At 42.7% G+C, this 19,479-nt stretch overlaps 1 protein-coding gene across 3 annotated transcripts in view; it reads left to right on the top strand.

Moving 5' to 3' along the window:
* The first annotated feature begins 7,218 nt into the window (after nt 1-7,218).
* Nucleotides 7,219-19,479, top strand: part of MCOLN2 (mucolipin 2) — a 58,254-nt gene continuing 45,993 nt past the window's right edge. The window contains exon 1 of one of the 3 annotated variants that reach the window (XR_004974281.1): nt 7,219-7,392. Coding sequence is in view for 1 of the 3 variants with exons in the window: in XM_036351690.1 (XP_036207583.1) it covers nt 7,316-7,392 (77 nt within the window). In the remaining 2 variants the exon portion in view is untranslated. Of the gene's footprint in view, nt 7,393-7,654; nt 7,746-19,479 lie in introns of those variants that run through there. The other 2 variants (XM_036351690.1, XM_036351691.1) reach the window with 2 other exon arrangements.

Genomic DNA, 19,479 nt, shown 5'->3' with positions numbered 1-19,479 from the left:
AAGAAACAGCACTGACTTTTTTTTGAACTGTCCTCAAACCAGTACAATGGCTTGCTCTGGGCAGGCAGATAAATTATGGGCCGGTGGTTTTCATGGTTTCCTTTTACATGTATGTGCCATAAAGAATGTCAAGGTTCTTGTAAGAAGGACTGGAGAACAGAAGTCTCCCTTTCTTCTCCCAGGTTTCTAGACTGGGCAGCAAGGAGGAGACGGGGGCTATTAGACTTGGTTGGTGATGTCCATTTGTCTAGAGGTCAGGTTCTCTGCTCTCTGCCCCTGACATCATGATTCTCAAGCTTGTAGACATAGAATCATTGGAGGGGCGGGTTCACATTAAAATGGTGGATGTGCAGGTAATATCAGCAAAGATTTCTTATTTTTCAAGTCTGAGGGTGAGATTGGGACTCTTCGTTTTTATCAGGCACGCAAGGTAATTCTGATGCAAACTGTTCGCGGTGGCTGCATGGCTCAGAGCTGGACCAGAAACAGCTAAATCCCTGTGTTGGGGCTACAAATAGGGAACTATCCATAAGCTTCAGGACTCAGACTGGCCTTCTGTTTCTTGACCACATTCGTCAAGAGAGAAATCCCAAGGAAAAGAGTTTATAGACATCAAAATAGTTATCATAGAATCTGTGTTGTCTGTTACCATTGTTTTTAGGAAAATTTTGACTTTGTTGATGCACATTTTCTTTAATTTAGATGCCATTTTCTTCTATTAGTTTTATAAGGCTTTGGAAATCTAATAAATATTGAATTTTTAATCTTTTTGTCCCAGCATACCATTTTCAAATTGAATTAATACATATAAATAGGTGATGGATTAGGGAAAAAAGATAAAATTATCACTAATTGATGATATGGTGGTCTACATAGAAAATTAATAGAATTAACAAATTTTCAAAACTAATTAAAAGATTCAGTAAGGTTGTTGTATGTAAGATCAATTTAACAACTTCCTAAGCTTCTAGAAAGATAAAGAAATTATTCACAATAGAAACAAAAATTAGAAATTATCCAGCAATTACCCTAAAGTAGAATGTGCCAGATCGTCTCAGAGAAACTTTACAATACATAAAAAGTCTGAATAATTGCAGAGATAATATATTCATGAATGGGGGCAACTTAGCATAGTAAAAATTCAATTCCCTTCAAATTAATCTATAAATTCAATGTAACAGCAATTAAAACTCTAGGTGATTTTTCAAACCTCAAAAATTGAGTTCTAAAATTCACATAAGATCTCTATGAGGAAAACTATAAAACTCTTTTGAAAGAAATAAAAGAACAAAATTAGTTGGAGAAATATTCCATGTTCATGGATAAGAAAACTCAATATTGTCAAGATGTCAGTTTTCTCAAACTTGATTTATAGATTCAAAACAATCCCAATCAAAATTCCAGTGATATATTTTGTAGATATTGACAAACTGATTCTAAAGTTTCCATGGAGAGGCAAAAGACCCCAAATAGTCAACACAATATTGAAGGAGAACAAAGTTGGAACACACTACCCAACATGAAGGCTTCCTATAAAAATATAGTAATCCAGAAAGTGGTGTTGGTGAAAGAATAGCCAAGTAGATCAATGGAACAGAATAGAGGATTCAGAAATGGATTCACTCAAATATAGTCAATTAATCTTTGACAAAGGACAACAATAGTCTTTTCAACAAATGCTGGAGCAACTGGATATCCACATGCACAAAAATAAGTGTAGACATAAAGCTTACACCCATCACAAAAGCTAACTCAAAATGGATCATCAATGTCTGTGTAAAATGAAAAACTATAAACTCCTAAAAGATGTTCTTGTTTGGTGATGACTTTTAATAGTTTCATTTTTATTTTTTTAATCCTCACCCAAGGATATCCTTCTATTGATTTTTAGAGAGAGTGAAAGAAAGGGGGAGAGACAGAGAGAAACATTGATGTGAGAGAGACATATAGATTAGTTGCCTCCCATATGTGCCCTGACAAGGGTCAGGGATCAAGCCTATAACTGAGGTGACTGGAATCGAACCCAGGACCCTTCAGTCTGTGCCAACGCTCTATCCACTGAGCCAAACTGGCTAGGGCTGGTGATGATATTTTTAGATGCAGCAGCAAGCACAATCTGGGGAAGGAGTTGTGGGGGGAAGATAAGACTTCATTAAAGTAAGATACCATGCAAAAGATACCATCAAGAGATGAGAAGACAAGCCATAGACTGGACAAACTATTTGCAAAGACATATCTGATAAACACTATTATACAAAATATGCAAAGGATTCTTCAAAGTCAACAAGAAAAAAAACAAATAACCTGATTTAAAACTGGACCAAAAACCTGAATAGACCTCTCACTAAAGAAAATATACATCCTTAGCTTGTTTAGCTCAGTGGATAGAGCACTGGCCTGTAAACTGAAGGGTCCCAGGCTCAATTCTGGTCAAGGGCACATGCCTGGTTGTGAGCTGGATCACCAGGAGGGTACAGCCGATCAATTATTCTCTCTCATCATTGATATTTCTATCTCCCTATCCTTCTCCCTTCCTCTCTGAAATCAATAAAAGTATATATATATATATATTTTTTTTTTTTAAAAAAGAAGATATACAGATGGCAAATAAGCATATGAAAAGGTGCTTGACATTATATGGCATTAGGGAATTGCGGATAAATCAACAGTGAGATGCTACTATACACCTATTAGAATAACCAAATTCCAAAACACTAACAACACCAAATGCTGATGAGGATGTGGAGCAACATGAACTTTTATGGAAATGCAAAAATGGGATAGCCATTTTGGAAGAGAGTTTGGCAGTTTTTTACAAAACTATATTCTTACCATACAATAGAGCATTACCATACAATAGTGCTCCTTGGTATTTATGCAAATGAGTTGGAAACTCATGTCCATAAAAACCTGCACATGGATGTGTATAGCAGCTTTATTCATAATTGCCAAAGTTTGGAAGCAACCAAGATGTCATTCAGTCTATAGGAGGTAGTGAAACTATTCTGTATGAAACTATACAGGTAGATGAATACAGACATAAACTGGTACATTCAGATGATTAAATATTAGTGCTAAGAAGAAATGAACTATCAAGTCATGAAAAGACATGGAGGAACCTTAAACGCATATAATTAGTGAAAGAAGCCAATCTGGAAAGGCTACATATGTTGTAATTCCACCTATATGACATTCTGGAAAAGGCAAAACCATGGAGACAGTAAAAAGTGGTTGTCGGGGGTTGTCAAGGAGGAAGGAAATGAACAGGCAGAGCTCATAGGATTATTAGGGCAGTGTCATAATCCTGTTGGGCAGCTATAACAAAATGACATAAACAAGGTGGCTGATACACAACAGAAAATTACTTTTCACAGTTCCGGAGGCAGGGTGCCAGCAGACCTGGTACTTGGTGAGAGCCGGCTTTCCGGTTCATAGACAGCTGTGTATGTGCTGTGTTCTCACATGGTGGAAGTGGGCAAGGAACCTCTTTTATAACAACACTAATCCCATTCATGAGGGCTCTACCTAATCATCTCCCCCAAACTCCACTCCCAAATACCATCACACTGGGGGTTAGCATTTAACATATGCATTTGCAGGGGTGGGGGTTGGGGGTGGGAGGGGAGACAGATATTCAGTCTATAGGAGGTAGGGAAACTATTCAGTATGAAACTATACTGGTGGACACATGTAGTTACATACATGTCAAAACCCATAGACTGCACAACAGCAAGAGTGAACCCTGATGTGAAGTATGGACTTTGGGTGATGTGCCAATGTAGATTCATTAGTAAGGTACCATTCTGGTGTGGGATGTTGATGGTAGAGAATGTTCTGCATGTGTGGGGGCAGGAAGTATATGGGGACTCTTTATTTTCTGCTTAATTTTGCTGTGAACCAAAACTGAACTGAAAAGAAAGCCTATTATTTAACAATTGAAATAATACTCCGTGATATGTGGAACACAAGTACTCTCTTTTGTTTACATATAGTCTGTGACTGCCTTCACACTACAAAAGCAGAGTTGAGTGGTTGCAACAGAGACAGTACATCCCCAATGCCTAAAATATTTCCTGCCTGGCCCTTTAAAGAAAGGTTTGTTAACCCCTGATTCATAAGATAATTTGCTGAAAATTGACTTAGTTACATAGAAAAGTTGAGCTGCCTTTCTATCTCTCACCACATGCAAATTTGAAGTATAATGGACTTTGATGAGAAATAATGTAAATAAAAACGAAATAATGTAAAAAAAAATGCAGAAAAAGATTTGTGACTCAGGGGTTGAGTAACCCTTCTTAAGATTGCAAAAACACAAGTCATGTGGATTAATATTCTTAATCTTGGTTTCATAATATCAAGTAAGAACTTCCATTCCAGGAAGAACACCATGGACAAAATTGAGACAGGTGAATTCTGGAAGGAGATACAGTATTTACAATGTCTACAACTGGCAAGGGATTGATATCTACAATGTACAAAGACTGCTTGCACATCAATAAAAATTGGAAAGGATGTGAACAGTAAGTAAATAAAAGGCAGCAGTGTTTCTCCTATTTTGCTTGTATTTTCTCTGCATAAACTTCACAGTGAATATTATTCTTGCCAGCCTATCCCAGAAAATTAATGCATTTTTACTATTAGCCTGTCTTATACTTCCTAGACTTAAAAAATTCCCCATTTAACATTGTAAATCAATTAAACTTTCATATGAAGACAACCTGTTAGAGAAATTCCAGGTCTATAAATTTAAAATTCCTTGTTATAGTACACTATTGAGCAGAAGGTCCTTGTGTTATGTGGTTACTGGTCATTACAGATTTGAGTCTGGGTGCATAGCTTTTTGTACTATGCAGTACAGAACAGAACACAGGTATTTGAAAGAAACAAAGCATAGCACAAAACAATGACCATGACTGCCAGTGAGAAATGTGAGCTGGGGTGTACCATAAGCACTGCGTTTTGAAAGTGAAAAACATCGTGCCTATTGCGATCTAACTCACTAGTTACAGAATGATTCGATTAGGTCCCTAGAAACTATAATTCATTGTCTTTCAGGTTGTATAATACAGCCATCGGACTCAAGTATTTCCCATTCTCACTCTCCTCCCCTTTTCTCCATCCTCAAATCCCTCATACTCTCAAGTTCAATATTGCTACTTAAAGAGCGGTGCAGGGACCAGCAGTGTCAGTAGCTTCTAGTTAGAAATATAAAACTTCAAGGCCTCTCCCAGACCTCCTGACTCAGAGTTGGCTTCAATAAGATGTTTCATTTGCACATTAAAATATCTCAATACGCAGGGCTCCCGTTTGCAACTATTTTCCCTCAACAGGGTTCTATAAGAAGTTATTTTCTTTTACATGTTGATAACATGTGCATTTGGCTGTTTATGTACATGCATCTTGGCTCCACTTTGTGCAACTATTTATAGGTTGTTACAGGTGTGCAGCTGTTGACAGAAACTTCTCCAGATCAGGAAAGCTGCTGGAGGGCAGCAACTGTTCACCATGTCGTTGTCAGTGTAGCAGTGTTGTGAGAATAAACGTTTTGGAGACTCAACCACGGAACAGAAATCTTGGGCATTCTACACACTCTGTTGGCGACCTCCGGGAAGTAACTTCAACTTCTCTAAAACCACTTCCTCATTTCAAAAGAGAGATGACAGCACAGCGTGCTGAGCATTCAATGAGATAACACGAAAATCAATCTGCCTACCTGGTAGGCGCTCAAATACTCAGGTCTCTAATGCAGAGCTTGCGCGTGGTAAACGTTCTTAGTAAATGCAGTATTAACAATTAGCTTTCTTTTTAGCTACCTGCTGGTACGCTATTGTGTAGAATTGCCAGGGCTTATAATGAGAAGTGTGCTGATACCAAAAAAAAAAAAAAAAGTTATCCCACTTTACAATCCCTTTAAAGGAATGATTGTCCCTCGTGGTGTCCTTGCATTTTGAGGTTACTAGGCTCGTTCCTTCATGATGGCTTTTCTCCTCCAACACTCTCCAGTGAAACCACTGTCCGCCTCCTTCACGGGGGTCCCCCTCCCCCAAGCATCCCCACCTTGCCCACAAGGACAGCGCTGTAACATTTCCGCTCCGTTTCTTCTAAAAAGGAACCTAACCACACCGCTTTTGCGCCCCCCCTTCGGCGACTGTGACTACATAAACGGGATCCTTCAAGCCCGCCTGTACCCAGTAGGCACCTCTGATGAAAGGGGTTCTAAAATAAGGCATCGTTGCCTATTGGAAGTGACTTGCAAAAGAGAGTCAATTGTGTGTGCTTTAATGTACCTTATTCTGTCCAACTGCTCCCACCTGGAGATGCATATGTATACTAATCACCCGGCAGAGTCGGCTTTGCCCTGGCTACACCCACAGACCTTTTAAACAGTCGCGGACCCAAACAGCCTGGAACTAGGGACCTGCAGTCGCTGCCGCTGCCACCTGACGAGTAGGCATAGCCGACGCCCTCGGAAGGAGCCTGCTGGCCGGGCCCAAACTGCCAGGCCAACACCACCCTCAGCGGAACATGGCATTTGGTCAGGAGCCCTCCACCCTCATCGCTAAGATTCACGTCGGGTTTCCCACAGGCACCTTCCGTTCGTGCACGCGGAGGAAAGAGCCGCGGAGGCTGCAGCCGGGAGCCGGGCTCAGCGAGTCCCGGGCTTGGAGGTGCGGGTCTCCCCGTCCCCGGGCGCCAGCAGGGGCCACGCGGACTCGCTCCCCGCGCGGGGGCCGCTCCAGCCGCCCCACGCAACCAGAAGGCGATCGCTTTCCTTTCCCTTGGGCGCGGGTAGCTGTTTTAACATCCCTGAAACAGGACCCTGGTCACGGAGTTTTGTGAACGTGCACGTCGGAAACACAAGCAAGCAAACCAACAAAAACCCACCGCGCTGCAACGAATGAACTATCAACGAGCGTGAGGTCCCACAGGGAAGGGGCCGGTGCTGCTCCGTGCATCACAGTGTCCAGCACCGGCGTGGCGCTCCGAGTGTGTCCTGAACGCATCTAAAGGGACGCGGCTAAAGACATGGGCACTGGCACGGGCAGGAAAGCCAGGGGCGCGGAGACCTCGGGAAGGGAGGACGGACGGCAGAGGCTGGAGGGCTGGGATGCGCGGCCCCGCCGCCGGGGGGCGGAGTGCACAGCGGCGCCCAGACCCCTTCGGAGGCGCGGCTCCCTGTCCTCCCCCCGCAGACCAGCAGGCGGCGGCGCGGGCCGGCCGCGGGGCACCCCGACGTGAGCGTGGGCGCCGGGGCGGCGGCCCAGGCAGGTGCAGCGGACCGCCCTCGGCTCCTCTGCTGCGGGCCGGGGCCACCATGCCTCGCGGAGCGGAGGCGCTGGACCTGCCCGTGTGGAGCACAGCCCCAGGCCTGTCCTGGGGGCCGGGCGGCAGGTCAGTACCCCGGGGCGCGCCACGGGCCCATCCATCCACGGTCCCTCCCGGAGATGCCACCGCCGCCCCCTTCCCCGGCTGCTTTCCCCTCGGTCTTCGAGCGCCCGCGCCTCCTCTCCGTCTCCCACCTCCGGCCAGGCCGGCTTCCCGCCTCCCTGAGAGAATGGCTCGCGACACGTGGAAAAAGTCTCCCAGGAAAAGGTCTCCCCGGGGAGGGGGGCGGCGGGGCGGAGGTGGGGGCCGGAGGCGGGGCGAGCGCAGTTCAGCCCGCAGCCCGGCGCAGGCCCGGCTGACAGCGCGCCGGGGGCCGCCCGCCCGTCCGCCGGGGCTGAGGTCTGCGCGGCGGCAGGAGGGTAAGAATAGGGCGAAGGCCGGGGGGGTGGGGGGGGGGCGGTTGGGGTTGGTGGAGGCTCCTGGATGCGCCCGAAGCAGGGAGGCGGTCCGTCTAGACGACCTGCCTGTGCCAGGAAGGTGTTTGCTGCTCCGAACCCGAGAGCCGTGGAAAGCTTGGAAGGCGGAGGCCGGCCTGGCTGTCCTCTGCCCCAGGCCAGGGAGCCCGACAGAGGTGGCAGCTTGGAGCACTGACGTGGGGCCCCGGGCTGCGCCACCGGCTGCACTGTACCCTTTCGGGGTGACCGTCAGGCGAGGCGCGGAAGCTGCGCCCTTGGGCATGTGGGACCCTGCAGACATCCTGACGGCTTTCGGCTTTCCCTGTCTAGACTGGAGCCGTCCTGCTGCCCCGGGGACGCTCAGGTTAACTGCCAGCAGCTAGTTCAGGGAGGCTGGGCTCTGTCTTCCGGAACAAACAGGCCTTTTCCTCAGGTGGGAGGGTTGCAGTGTGGTTAACCTCAAGGCCTCTGCCGCATGAAAAGGGTACAGTGCAGCCAGCGGCGCTTCCCCGGGGCCCCACGTCAGTGGTCAAAGTTGCCACCAGCCAGCCCTGGGGCTGCGTCTGGGCGTGATGAGTACAAAGGGGCTTTGGGGCCTTGGCTCCCTGTTCCCTGCTTGCAAAACAAATCTAGTGGTGGGTCGTTAAACTTTCTTAAAATAGAAGAGAGACTTCCCTGCCTTGCCTGCACAGCGCTCACAATATTATAAAGTGGGCTTAAGGCTAGCAAGGAAAGCCAGACGTCAAAGAGGAGGATTTGCTGGATCCCTCGTGGCTGCCCAGAGGAGTATTTCATCCCAAGCAAGTGGGCCATTTTTTTGTAGACTCTTGAAAGACCAATTTTGAATTAGAAGACGTAACTTGGGTGCAACTTTTTGCAACAAAATAACCGGGTATCATGTAACTTATAAATTATATCCTTTAATGCTGGGTGTCTATTTAATGGGGCAGATGGGTAGAAGATACATATTCCTTCCTAAAAGGGTTGTCCTTAACAGGTGAGGAGCAAATTGACTCAGGGCTCCTTCACCCACTGTCTTCTGCTTACATTGATAAGCAGGTTTGTGCTGATGGTGGGTGTGGTGCAATTACCTTTCTATCTTTTTCCCTCAAGTCCAGTATTTTTCTTAGCACCTTTCCTTCAGGACTTAAACGGTTTATCATATCCAGTGAGAATCTCCAGAAGTTCCCATTCTTACAGCATGGGAGGACACACATTTGGGTGTGCCTATAAATAGCTTTTGAAGGGATACAAATTTGAAAAATACTATGTACAATACCAATGGACAACAGAAGCTTGTGTGTCTTTGTAAACTGAGAATGGAAGAAGGGGTCAGTGAGGGGGAGGTAGGAGGGGCTGTGGGTGTCAGGACGCAGATTCTGATATTTTCTGTTGAAGGGGCCAACAACCTCCTCCCCAGAGGCCGGATATGGACTTCACACTTTAGAAATTGCTCACCACCTTTGTGATGCGCTAACCAAACAGCACAAGTTAGGGGCATCTGGTAGCTTCTTCCTACTGAGCCCAGCAATCTCAACATTTTAGCTCATCTTCCTCTTCAGACTTTAAGGCCAGTCAAACTCTCATTGCCAAGAAACTTCCCTTCTCCTTTCATGAGAACTTCCCATAAACCAGGCTCTGTGGCCCGGACCCTTCAACACCAGGCACCTTTCCCACACTTCCCCTGGCCATTTCCCTGCAGAGGCCACAATAATAGTGCCAATTTTATTTAACCTCCTGCAGTTAAAAGGTGATAAATCCCCGATGCAGTGTTTAAAGAGGCCTCATTCTTTTCTCTCAAGGAGAAGCATATCAAAAGTATTTTAAACAAAATAATACATATGAAATATCTTTTTCAAAAAATATTTTTATTGATTTCAAAGAGGAAGGGAGAGGGAGAGAGAGAGAAACATCAATGCTGAGAGATAATCATTGATCAGCTACCTCCTGCATCCCTCCACTGCCTCCTGTAAGTCCTCCACTGCATGCCCCCCAATGGGGTTCGATCCCCACAACTGGAACATGTGCCCTGACCATGAACCTTCTGTTTCATAGCTCGACGCTCAACCACTGAGCCACACCAGCAGGGCGATATGAAATATCACAAAGAAGCAAGTACTGGTAAGAATAGGGAGAGAGAAGTTCTGAACATAGTGGCAGAGAATACAGAACCAAGTCAGGGTCGACTGTCTTCAGAAACTAATCTCTTTGGCTAGGTCTCTAGTAGGAAAGTGAAACCCTGAATAAGACAATTCTTAAAACGGGTGGCTTCTTCTGGCTACAATTTTCAAAGTAAAAACAGTGATCGAAGAAAACCCCTTTGGCTATGAAGATTAAAAGGGGAATCTTCCTGAGGCTGGGCTGTTGGTCACCTTTAGCTGAAGCCTGGAGTCTGACCTTAGTTCTGAAGAATGAAATCAGCTGAGCTCTTATAGCACCTGTTATGAGAAAAGCCATTTTATTCTCAGACTTCATTTTCTTTGTCAAACTGCAATATTCTTTTCCCTATCAAGTGTTTTAAAGCCTGTTTATTTGTTTACTTGTTTGCTTACTTTGGCAGTCTTCTGGGCTTTTTCCTTCCCACTTCCTTCATCCTGCCTGTAGCTGAGGTTTCTCTGTTTTGCGCGTGGGCCCCTGCCCCCTGCTCCCCAGGGTGACAAGCCATTAGCCAGAGGGACTGCTTCCTTTCTTCTCCTCTGAAGGTTGAATCTTATCATCTCCCCTGGAATAAATCCCGCGGTTTCCGTCTAAAACGTGACTAGTGAGGCTAAGGATTCTGGGAAATCATCTTTGGTGTCTGTAATTACAGAAGAACCACCATTTAAATGGTGGGCTTTTAAAGAAAACTGTATCCCCTAGAGCAGTGACGGCGAACCCTTTGAGCTCGGTGTGCCAGCATTTGGAAAAACCCTAACTTAACTCTGCTGCCCTGTCACATATAGAAATTTTTTGATATTTGCAACCATAGTAAAACAAAGACTTATATTTTTGATATTTATTTTATATATTTAAATGCCATTTAACAAAGAAAAATCAACCAAAAAATGAGATCGCGTGTCACCTCTGACACGCATGTCATAGGTTCGCCATCACTTCCCTATAGCAACCTGAGGGAATTGCTAGAAATAGGGTGACTTTAGGGACTTCCCAACGGACGCTGAAGGAGGCCTGTCCAAAAATAAGGTAAATTCAATCAATGTTTTGAGGAAAAAATATTATTTATAATTTTATAACTTCTTTTAATTTTACATTTACTTACAGTGTTATTAGCATGACCTGTTAAACTGGGCACATACTGAAAATGTTAGAGAAAGAAAACTATAAGAAATGCCATAATTCCAGTCATCATCTTCAGCTTTAACTGCATTTGAAATCCGGTATTGGCTGAGAAAATAGAGTTTTGTTTTTCTTATTTCTGACTCAGAAAGCTGACTCCTCAGGATGTATTTTCAAAGGGGGCGAGGCTTGTTCACAACCAGCACTTTCAAAATGTGTGGCTGTACTTCTGCTTTCCTGCCGGCCAGAGACAGCCCGTGGGGATGGGAGGATGTGGAATGGGAACTCAGCAGCATGGCTCTCTTTAGGGAAATTCCTACAGCGTGTAGCAAGCTCATCTTTTATGGGTGGCCCTTGTGAGAAATGCAAAGCCCCTACAGTCTTTCTTCTCAGGAGAAGACTGGCCCATGGTTTTGATTTTATGTTCTGAGAGCTGTGCTGAGAAGGTAACTAAAGTTTCTTTCTCTGACTTTTTTTTTTTTTTTACTTCCTTTAATTGGGTCTCAACTACCCCAGAGCCTCAGAGAACTGGACACATCTCTCTCTCTCCTCGATTCTCTTCCTTTTTCTCCCTCTTTAGTGAGATTAGCAAACCATTAGCTAATCAGTCCACTGTAGGAATTTAGAATAAATTAAAAAAAAACAACAAAAAAACACCTGCCCGGTCAGTGTGGTTCAGTGGTTGAGTGTCCACCTATGAACCAGGAGGTCACAGTTTGACTCCTGGCCAGGGCACATGCCCAGGTTGTCGGCTCGATCCCTAGTAGGGGGTGTGCAGGAGGCAGCTGATCAGTGATTCTCTCTCATCATTGATGTTTCTCTTTCCTCTCTCTCCCTTTGTCTCTGAAATCAATAAAAATATATAAAAATACAAACAAACAAAAATCTGATGTGGGAGTTGCTTGAGATTGGTCTAAATGAAATCTTCCAATGGCCAGATTGCAGTGTCATTCACCCTGGGCCAATATGGTCATTGTTGTGGAAACACTGAATTTCAGTCTCTGCATTCCACCACCCATTCCCCACTTATAAACTAAGGTTGGGGAAATGCTTGATTACCTGATGCATATTATTTGACCCTTTCTTTTTGAAATAGCTTATTTTAACTCATAATAGCTCAAGATTTCACATGCTAATTGCCAAAAAAAATCAAGAAAATATGGAAAACCTGAAGAAAATTAAGATGACCCTAATACTATTTCAGAGAGAGTAGCAAGATTTTTTTTTCTGGTTTGGACCTTTAGCCTTTTAAAATGTCTACAATAAAGATATAAATATCAGCATTTTTTGAAAAATGGAATCTCAATGTATTTACATTATAACTTTAAAAAATTTAACAATATGTCACAGACATCTTTAAGTCAATACAAAGTTACAATGAATGTTTTTGTAATCATCATTTTGACTGGTTATTTTAATTAACATTTGTAATATAATTCCATAGAAGTTTGATTTCTAGAATACAGATATTTTTCTAGGAACTGCCCAAGTGCCCTTCAAAAATGCACATTTTTCTTTTTTATCATTATTGTTGTTAAATGTTTACTGGCTTGTTCAGATCTTTTGCCAGTTATTATATTGGGTTGTGCTTTTCTTATTAATAATTTGGAACTATCTACAAGTAAGAGTAAATTTTTGCTGTTTAAATATATTGCAGACCTTTTTTCCCAGTCAAATTTTTGTGTTAAGATCTGTCAGTCATCTTCATGGCTTCTGACTTTTGTCTTGCTTAGAAGGGCATGTTAAATTACATATATATGTATATACATATATATACACACACACATACACACACATATATATATACACACACACATACATATACGCATAAATTTAGGTCTGTATTTTATGCTTTATTTTTATTACTTTAAAAAATCTTTATTGTTGAAAGTATTACATATGTCCCCTTTTTTTCTCCATTGACCCCTTCTAGGCCCCCCTACAGGCCTTCACTACACTATTGTCGATGGGTTATGCATTAATGCATACAAGTTATTTGGTTAATCTCTTCCCACCCACCCACCCCCATCTTCCCTCTGAGATTCAACAGTCTGTTCCATGCTCCTATTCTTTTATTTTTTTAATGTGTCTAAGTTTTATTTTTGTATTTGGCTTGAGGGAGGACTCTAACTCACTCTCCACAATGAGTTCCAAAATTTCATAACAGTTCATTGGCTAATTCATTCTTTGGAAAAATTTTAGGAATATTAACTGAAACAAAATAGGGTTTCCATCAGTAAACTAAGCAACTAAATTACCTAAATACATTTCAATATATTTTAATTCAATTTTCATATTAACATTTTAGACTTTCTATTATATTATATTGTTTTTATTATATTTGTATTAAATTTGTTGTTGTTATTTGACCTTAATGGTACTGGCCAAGGAAAAGTTCATGTACTCGGTTATTGTCTCATTCATTGACTCATTTGTTTTTTCCAACAAATATTCATTGGGCACCTGTTATATGTTAGGTGCTCTGCTGTATGCTGTGCGATATAGTGTTAAGCAAGACTGAGTCTTCATGAAGTTCTCTTGTAGGGGAGATCAATAAAGATTGTGATCTCAGTTATGAAGGCAATTAAGTGATGGCAATGGTGAAAGTAACTTTTATTTATTTTTTAAAATATGTTCTTATTGATCTTAGAGAGAGGAAGGGAGAGGGATAGAGAGAAATATCAATGAGAAACATCAATCGGCTGCCTCCCCCACACCCTCTCCTGGGGATAGAATCTGCAACCCAGGTTTGTGCCCTGACCAGGAATTGAACCGGGGACCTCTTGATTCATGAGTCAGTACTCAACCACTGGACCACACTGGGCAGGCAGAGATGTCCCTTTTAATAGAGCGCTCAATGAGTCCTCTCTAAAGAGGTGGCACTTGAGAAGAACAGGATGAGAAGGAGCCAGACATGCAAGTAGCACCAGACAATGAAACTAAATGCAATGCCCAGAGCAGGGGCTGTTCCATGGCCAGGAAGGAGGCTGTGAGGTAGTGAGGGGGAGGGGAGAGAGGGCATGGGAAGGTGTGGGCAGGAGACTTTTAGGCAGTGGTGGAAAGGTTGGATTTTAGTCTGAGAGCAGGCGGAGGCTGCTAATGGGTTTTAAACAGGAAAGTGATATCTGACTTCTGCTTTAAAAATTACTTCTCTAGCCTAGCCGGTTTGGCTCGGTGGATAGAGCATCAGCCTATGGACTGAAGGGTCCCAGGTTTGGTTCCAGTCAAGGGCATGTACCTTGGTTGCAGGCACATCCCCAGTAGCGGGTGTGCAGGAGGCAGCTGATCGATGTTTCTCTCTCACTCATCAATGTTTCTAACTCTCTATCTCTTTCCCTTCCTCTCTGTAAAAAATCAGTAAAATTATATTTTAAAAAATTACTTCTTTGGCTACAATGTGGAGAATTGGGAGACTATCAGTTGTAAGGAAAGATGACAGAGCATGTAGAAGGGAGGCTGCAGTGGATATACAAGAGACACAGGGACCAATCCATGATGTATTTTTTAAAATATATATTTAAAATATTTTAAAATATATTGGGAAAGGGACGGAGAGATAGAAGCATCAATGATGAGAGAGAATCATTGATCAGCTGCCTCCTGCACACCTCACACTGGGGATGGAGCCCGCAACCTGGGCATGTGCCCTCTCTGGGAATTGAACTGCAACCCTCTGGTTCATAGGTTGACTCAACCACTGAGCCACACCGGCCGGGCAATGATTTATTTGAAGGAAGACTTGATTGAGTGGATGTGAAGATTGGGGAAATCAACATCAGACTCTGTATTTGCTGCACATTAGAATCATGGGAAAGCTTAGCAACATCTCAGTGTCCACTTCATACCTGGGCACCAATTAAATCAGAATGTCTAGGGCCTGGAAGCCAAGCACTGAAACCTTTGAAAATCCCCAGGTGGTTCTACTGTGCAGCCAAGGTGGCAGGATGAGGGATTATAGCTGAGAGATGCCCAGTGAGGCAGGAAGAAAACCAGGGGAGCAGGGAGTTCTAGAAGCAGAGAGAAGGGTGTCACATGCTGCGGAGCCATTAAGTCCAGGCCTGGGAAGTGGAATCAGCAGTGTGTCAGTGGAGGAGAATGAATGGAAACCCAGTGTTTGCTCTAGAGAATCTGAAGCACAAAGATAACTTGAGGAGGTAAATGTTGGGTTCATTCGATCATGTAGCTTTACTTGTTTTTTCCTTTTCATTTCAACAACGTGACCATTGAGAAGTCTCCTGAATTTATGGACTAGGATGCCATTGTTTAACAAATGATCACATTTTAAAACATATATATATATATATATATATATATATATATATATATATATATATGTATGTTTCAAAGAGGAAGGGAGAGGGAGAGAGAGATAGAAACATCAGTGATGAGAGAGAATCATTGTTTGGCTGCCTCCTGCATACCCCTCACAGGGGATCAAGGCCATAACCCAGGGATGTGCCCTGACCAGGAATCAAACCATGACCTCCTGGTTCCTAGATGGACACTCAACCACTGAGTCACACCGGCCGGGCTGATCACACATTTTAAATAAGAGACATTATGTCTGAAATTACTTTATTTGAACATACCATTTTCTTCATTCCTGACCATCTTACAGGCCATTACTCCTTCAGAAATATTAATTCAGGGATCAAGGAGGAACATTGGACAAAGAGGTCAGTAAAATTGGATTCTTGTTATAGGGGGCAAGTTGCAACCTCAGGGTACCTTAGCTGCCTCATTTATACAATGAGAAGCCAGGAACAGGTAAAAGCCCAGGTGTCCAGGTGGTACCCACACCAACAAGGACAGGATCTCCGAGGGTGGGTGCTGGGCATCAGTATTTTGAAGCACCTCAGGTGACTCAGTGTGCAGCCACATTGAAAACAGTGGCACTGAGTTCTTGTCTAGTTCTGGTACCAAACTATTCTGTCCTTCAGTATTGACATATTCCTTGCCCTCAACAAAATCAGGAAGGGGAGCGGGGGATAGAGGTTGGGCAGGCAGCTAGCAGTGTCTGCCACAGGAAGTTTCAAAATTGACCTTCCAGGCTTGCTTTCACAGGAAGAGTTTGAAGGACACTCTCCACAGAAATGAGGGAGCAAAGAAAGAGGTGGCGATGGGATCCAGGAAATGTGGAACTTGATTTAGTAAGGAGGTGAAGGGCATTCCCACACTGAGGGACCTGGATAGGGATGAGACAGTAACCAGTGTAGGTTGGAGCAGGAGGATGAGGGCTCCAGGAATGAAGCCCCTGGGGGGAGAAAGAAGTCAACAGGATTCCCCAAACTTGTTCGAATGAATTGAGGGGAGCTGGCAGACTCAGCCAGAGTTTGGTGATAGAGTTCTGGATGGGATGTAGAAAACTAAGCAAATGGGGGAAAAGACAATTAACTCCAAAAATTTTTTTTTTTACAAGAAAGAATATAAAACCATGGTGTATTAATAGCTCAATTGTGAAGAGTATTTGCATATTTGCTTCAAAATTATGAATGTTAATTTACTCCAAAATCTTATTAAAACTTTAATGGGAAGATGAATGGAGAGATGAAAATGCATGTATTTGCTGGTGAGGGGCAGATAATCCATATTTTTCATAGGAGGATAGACATTGATAACCCCCAAAAGAGGAAATATAGTAGAATAGTATTATTTAGAAATATTAAATAACTGAGAAAATTAGAGAAAAGTGGTTGTCTCTAAGGGCCAGAAATTAGGGATAGAGTTTGTTATAGTCTATTTAAAATTATGACCAGAATTAAGTTCGGGGGAAATGACAGTGGGAAGGCAGGTGGGACCAGATGGTGCAGATCTACAAAGATGTCAGTTCCTGCCGAAACCGGTTTGGCTCAGTGGATAGAGCGTCTGCTTGCGGACTGAAAGGTCCCAGGTTCGATTCCGGTCAAGGGCATGTACCTGGGTTGTGGGCACATCCCCCAGTGGGAGCTGTGCAGGAGGCAGCTGATCGATGTTCCTCTCTCATCGATGTTTCTAACTCTCTATCTCTCTCCCTTCCTCTCTGTGAAAAATCAATAAAATATATTAAACATCAGTTTCTCCCAAGCTCATGAGTTTATTGTATCAGCTGGGATAACAAAAGGACAGCCACGTCTACGGTGTGGTGGGAGCTCTGAAACACTAGAGAAGTAGTCTCAAATATTTTTGAAAACGTATCCCCATTGGTTAAAAGAACATCCACCTTCTCTGAATGTGTATTTATTTATATTTTTGTGTTCAGAACCATGTGGATTATAAAAAAGGTAAAGTGAACATTTTAAGGAGTGAGACAGTTAAGGATGTTAAAATGAATTACTAAATGCAGTGATTTTCTGATATTATTATAACTTCCTAGTATCATTAGCTAATATGTTAGGGCACAGTATATATTTGTAGGGCCAGGCATTTAACAATCGTAGATTTAGCCTATATTTTATTTTATTTTTTAAGAAAGTTCATATTCTTTTTCTAAAAAAAGTATTTTTATTGATTTCATAGAGGAAGAGAGAGAGAGAGAGAAATAGAAACATCAATGATGAGAGAGAATACCCCACACTGGGGATTAAGCCTGCATCCTGGGCATGTGCCCTGACCTGGAATCGAACCATGACCTCATAGGTTGATGCTCAATCACTGAGCCATGCCTGCCGGGCATTTGCAATAATCTTTATGCCTCTTGCCCTTTTCAATGAGGGTTAATATACTCTAAAAATGCTTAAATGGACCCACATAAACCCTAAGTGGTGAGGATGCACTGAAAAACAGTGAGGGAGCCACCATCAACCCCCTACTTTAGGAACGAGCACTCTTCCCAGGATGCCTTGTATACCCAAGTGAAACACAGGCATCTGGCATTCTGACCAAGTGAGGGCATTGTCGGTGTGATGTGTAATAATTCATATATTGCAACTTGTAAATTTTAACTTCTCTTTGCTAGGTTAATACAGTTAGAAGCCCTAATTCTTTCTTATCACATACCAGTGACCGGTCTTACAAACCCTCTTATGTACCTGCACCCCACTTTGGAAGGCTTTGGAAACAAACTTTCACATCTCTTTTTGAGGTTAAGCGTCATGCAAGCTGAAAAGCAACAGCACCTGTGCTGGTTAGCGTATTTGCTGAGCAGATTGTGCCATTGGTACAAGGTACCATCATTGAAACTGGTGTGTGCACTTTTCTAGGACAAAGACCAAAAACCTTCTCAGGTTCTCATAAGGGTTCATGACTCCTATAGGTTAAGAATTTCTGGTAACTTGTTTTGCTTTTTCAAAACATTAAGCTTCCATAGATCTTTCAGTCATTGATTTGATAATGTTGGAATTATTTTGGTCACGTGATAGCCTTAAAATTAACTGACATCACATGGTTCTGATTATTTAGAGAAAGAATAGTTTTCCTGAATGACCCATGTAGCTTTGATGTGCTTCTCCCCGGACTTCTCACCACAGTACCCGTCTCAGGCTTCTTTACTAAGTCCTGTGTACTTTTCCATTCAAGCATCGCTAGCTTTTATGTAGCCCACTATGCGGGTGACTTTTCAATCTACTCTAAATCTTGTTTTTATGCTTACAAATACTGTACTTTCTTCCTCTGATATTTTGGTCTTTAATGGTGCCATTTATTAAACTTACACAAACCCAGGTCATTCATTTCCTATAGTTTAGTGAAACAAATAATTCATAAGAGTCATGATTGCTCTTATTTATTCCATGTGTTGCCCTGCAGTTGATGGGTCGCTGTAATAGAAATCATTGATTTCTGTTCCTTAACTGGTGTTATGATACAGTCACTTTCACTTCCCCTGAGTTGTGTTATACTACAAAACAACTGTAATCAAAATAACCTGGTACTGGCACAAGAACAGGCATATAGATCAATGGAACAGAACAGAGATCCCAGAGATCAACCCAAGCCATTATGCTCAATTAATTGACAAAGGAGGCAAGAGCATACCATGGAATAAAAGTAGTCTCTTCAATAAATGGTGTTGGGAAAATTGGACAGATACATGCAAATAATAAAAAAAAGAAAGAAACTAGACCACCAACTTATACCATACACAAGAATAAACTCAAAGTGGATAAAAGACTTTTAAGTCGTGAAACCATAAAAATCCTTGAAGAAACCATAGGCAGCAAAATCTCAGACACGACTTGTAGCAATATGTTTGCAGATACATCTCCTAGGGCAAGGGAAACAAAAGAGAAAATAAGCAAATGAGACTACATCAAAATAAAAAGTTTCTGCTCAGCAAAGGAAACCAACAAAATGAAAAGGTAGCCCACTGTATGGGAGAACATATTAGCCAATGATACATCTAATAAAGGGTCAATATCCAAATTTTATAGGGAACTCATACAGCTTTTAAAAAGGAAGATAAACAATCCAATTTAAAAATTGGCAAAGAACCTAAATAGGCACTTCT

This window comes from Myotis myotis, unplaced genomic scaffold (genome assembly GCF_014108235.1).
Source record: "Myotis myotis isolate mMyoMyo1 unplaced genomic scaffold, mMyoMyo1.p scaffold_m19_p_2, whole genome shotgun sequence".
Classification (NCBI taxonomy): domain Eukaryota; kingdom Metazoa; phylum Chordata; class Mammalia; order Chiroptera; family Vespertilionidae; genus Myotis; species Myotis myotis.
Note: the sequence above shows the minus strand (reverse complement) of the source record. Positions and strands in the feature narration are given on the sequence as shown.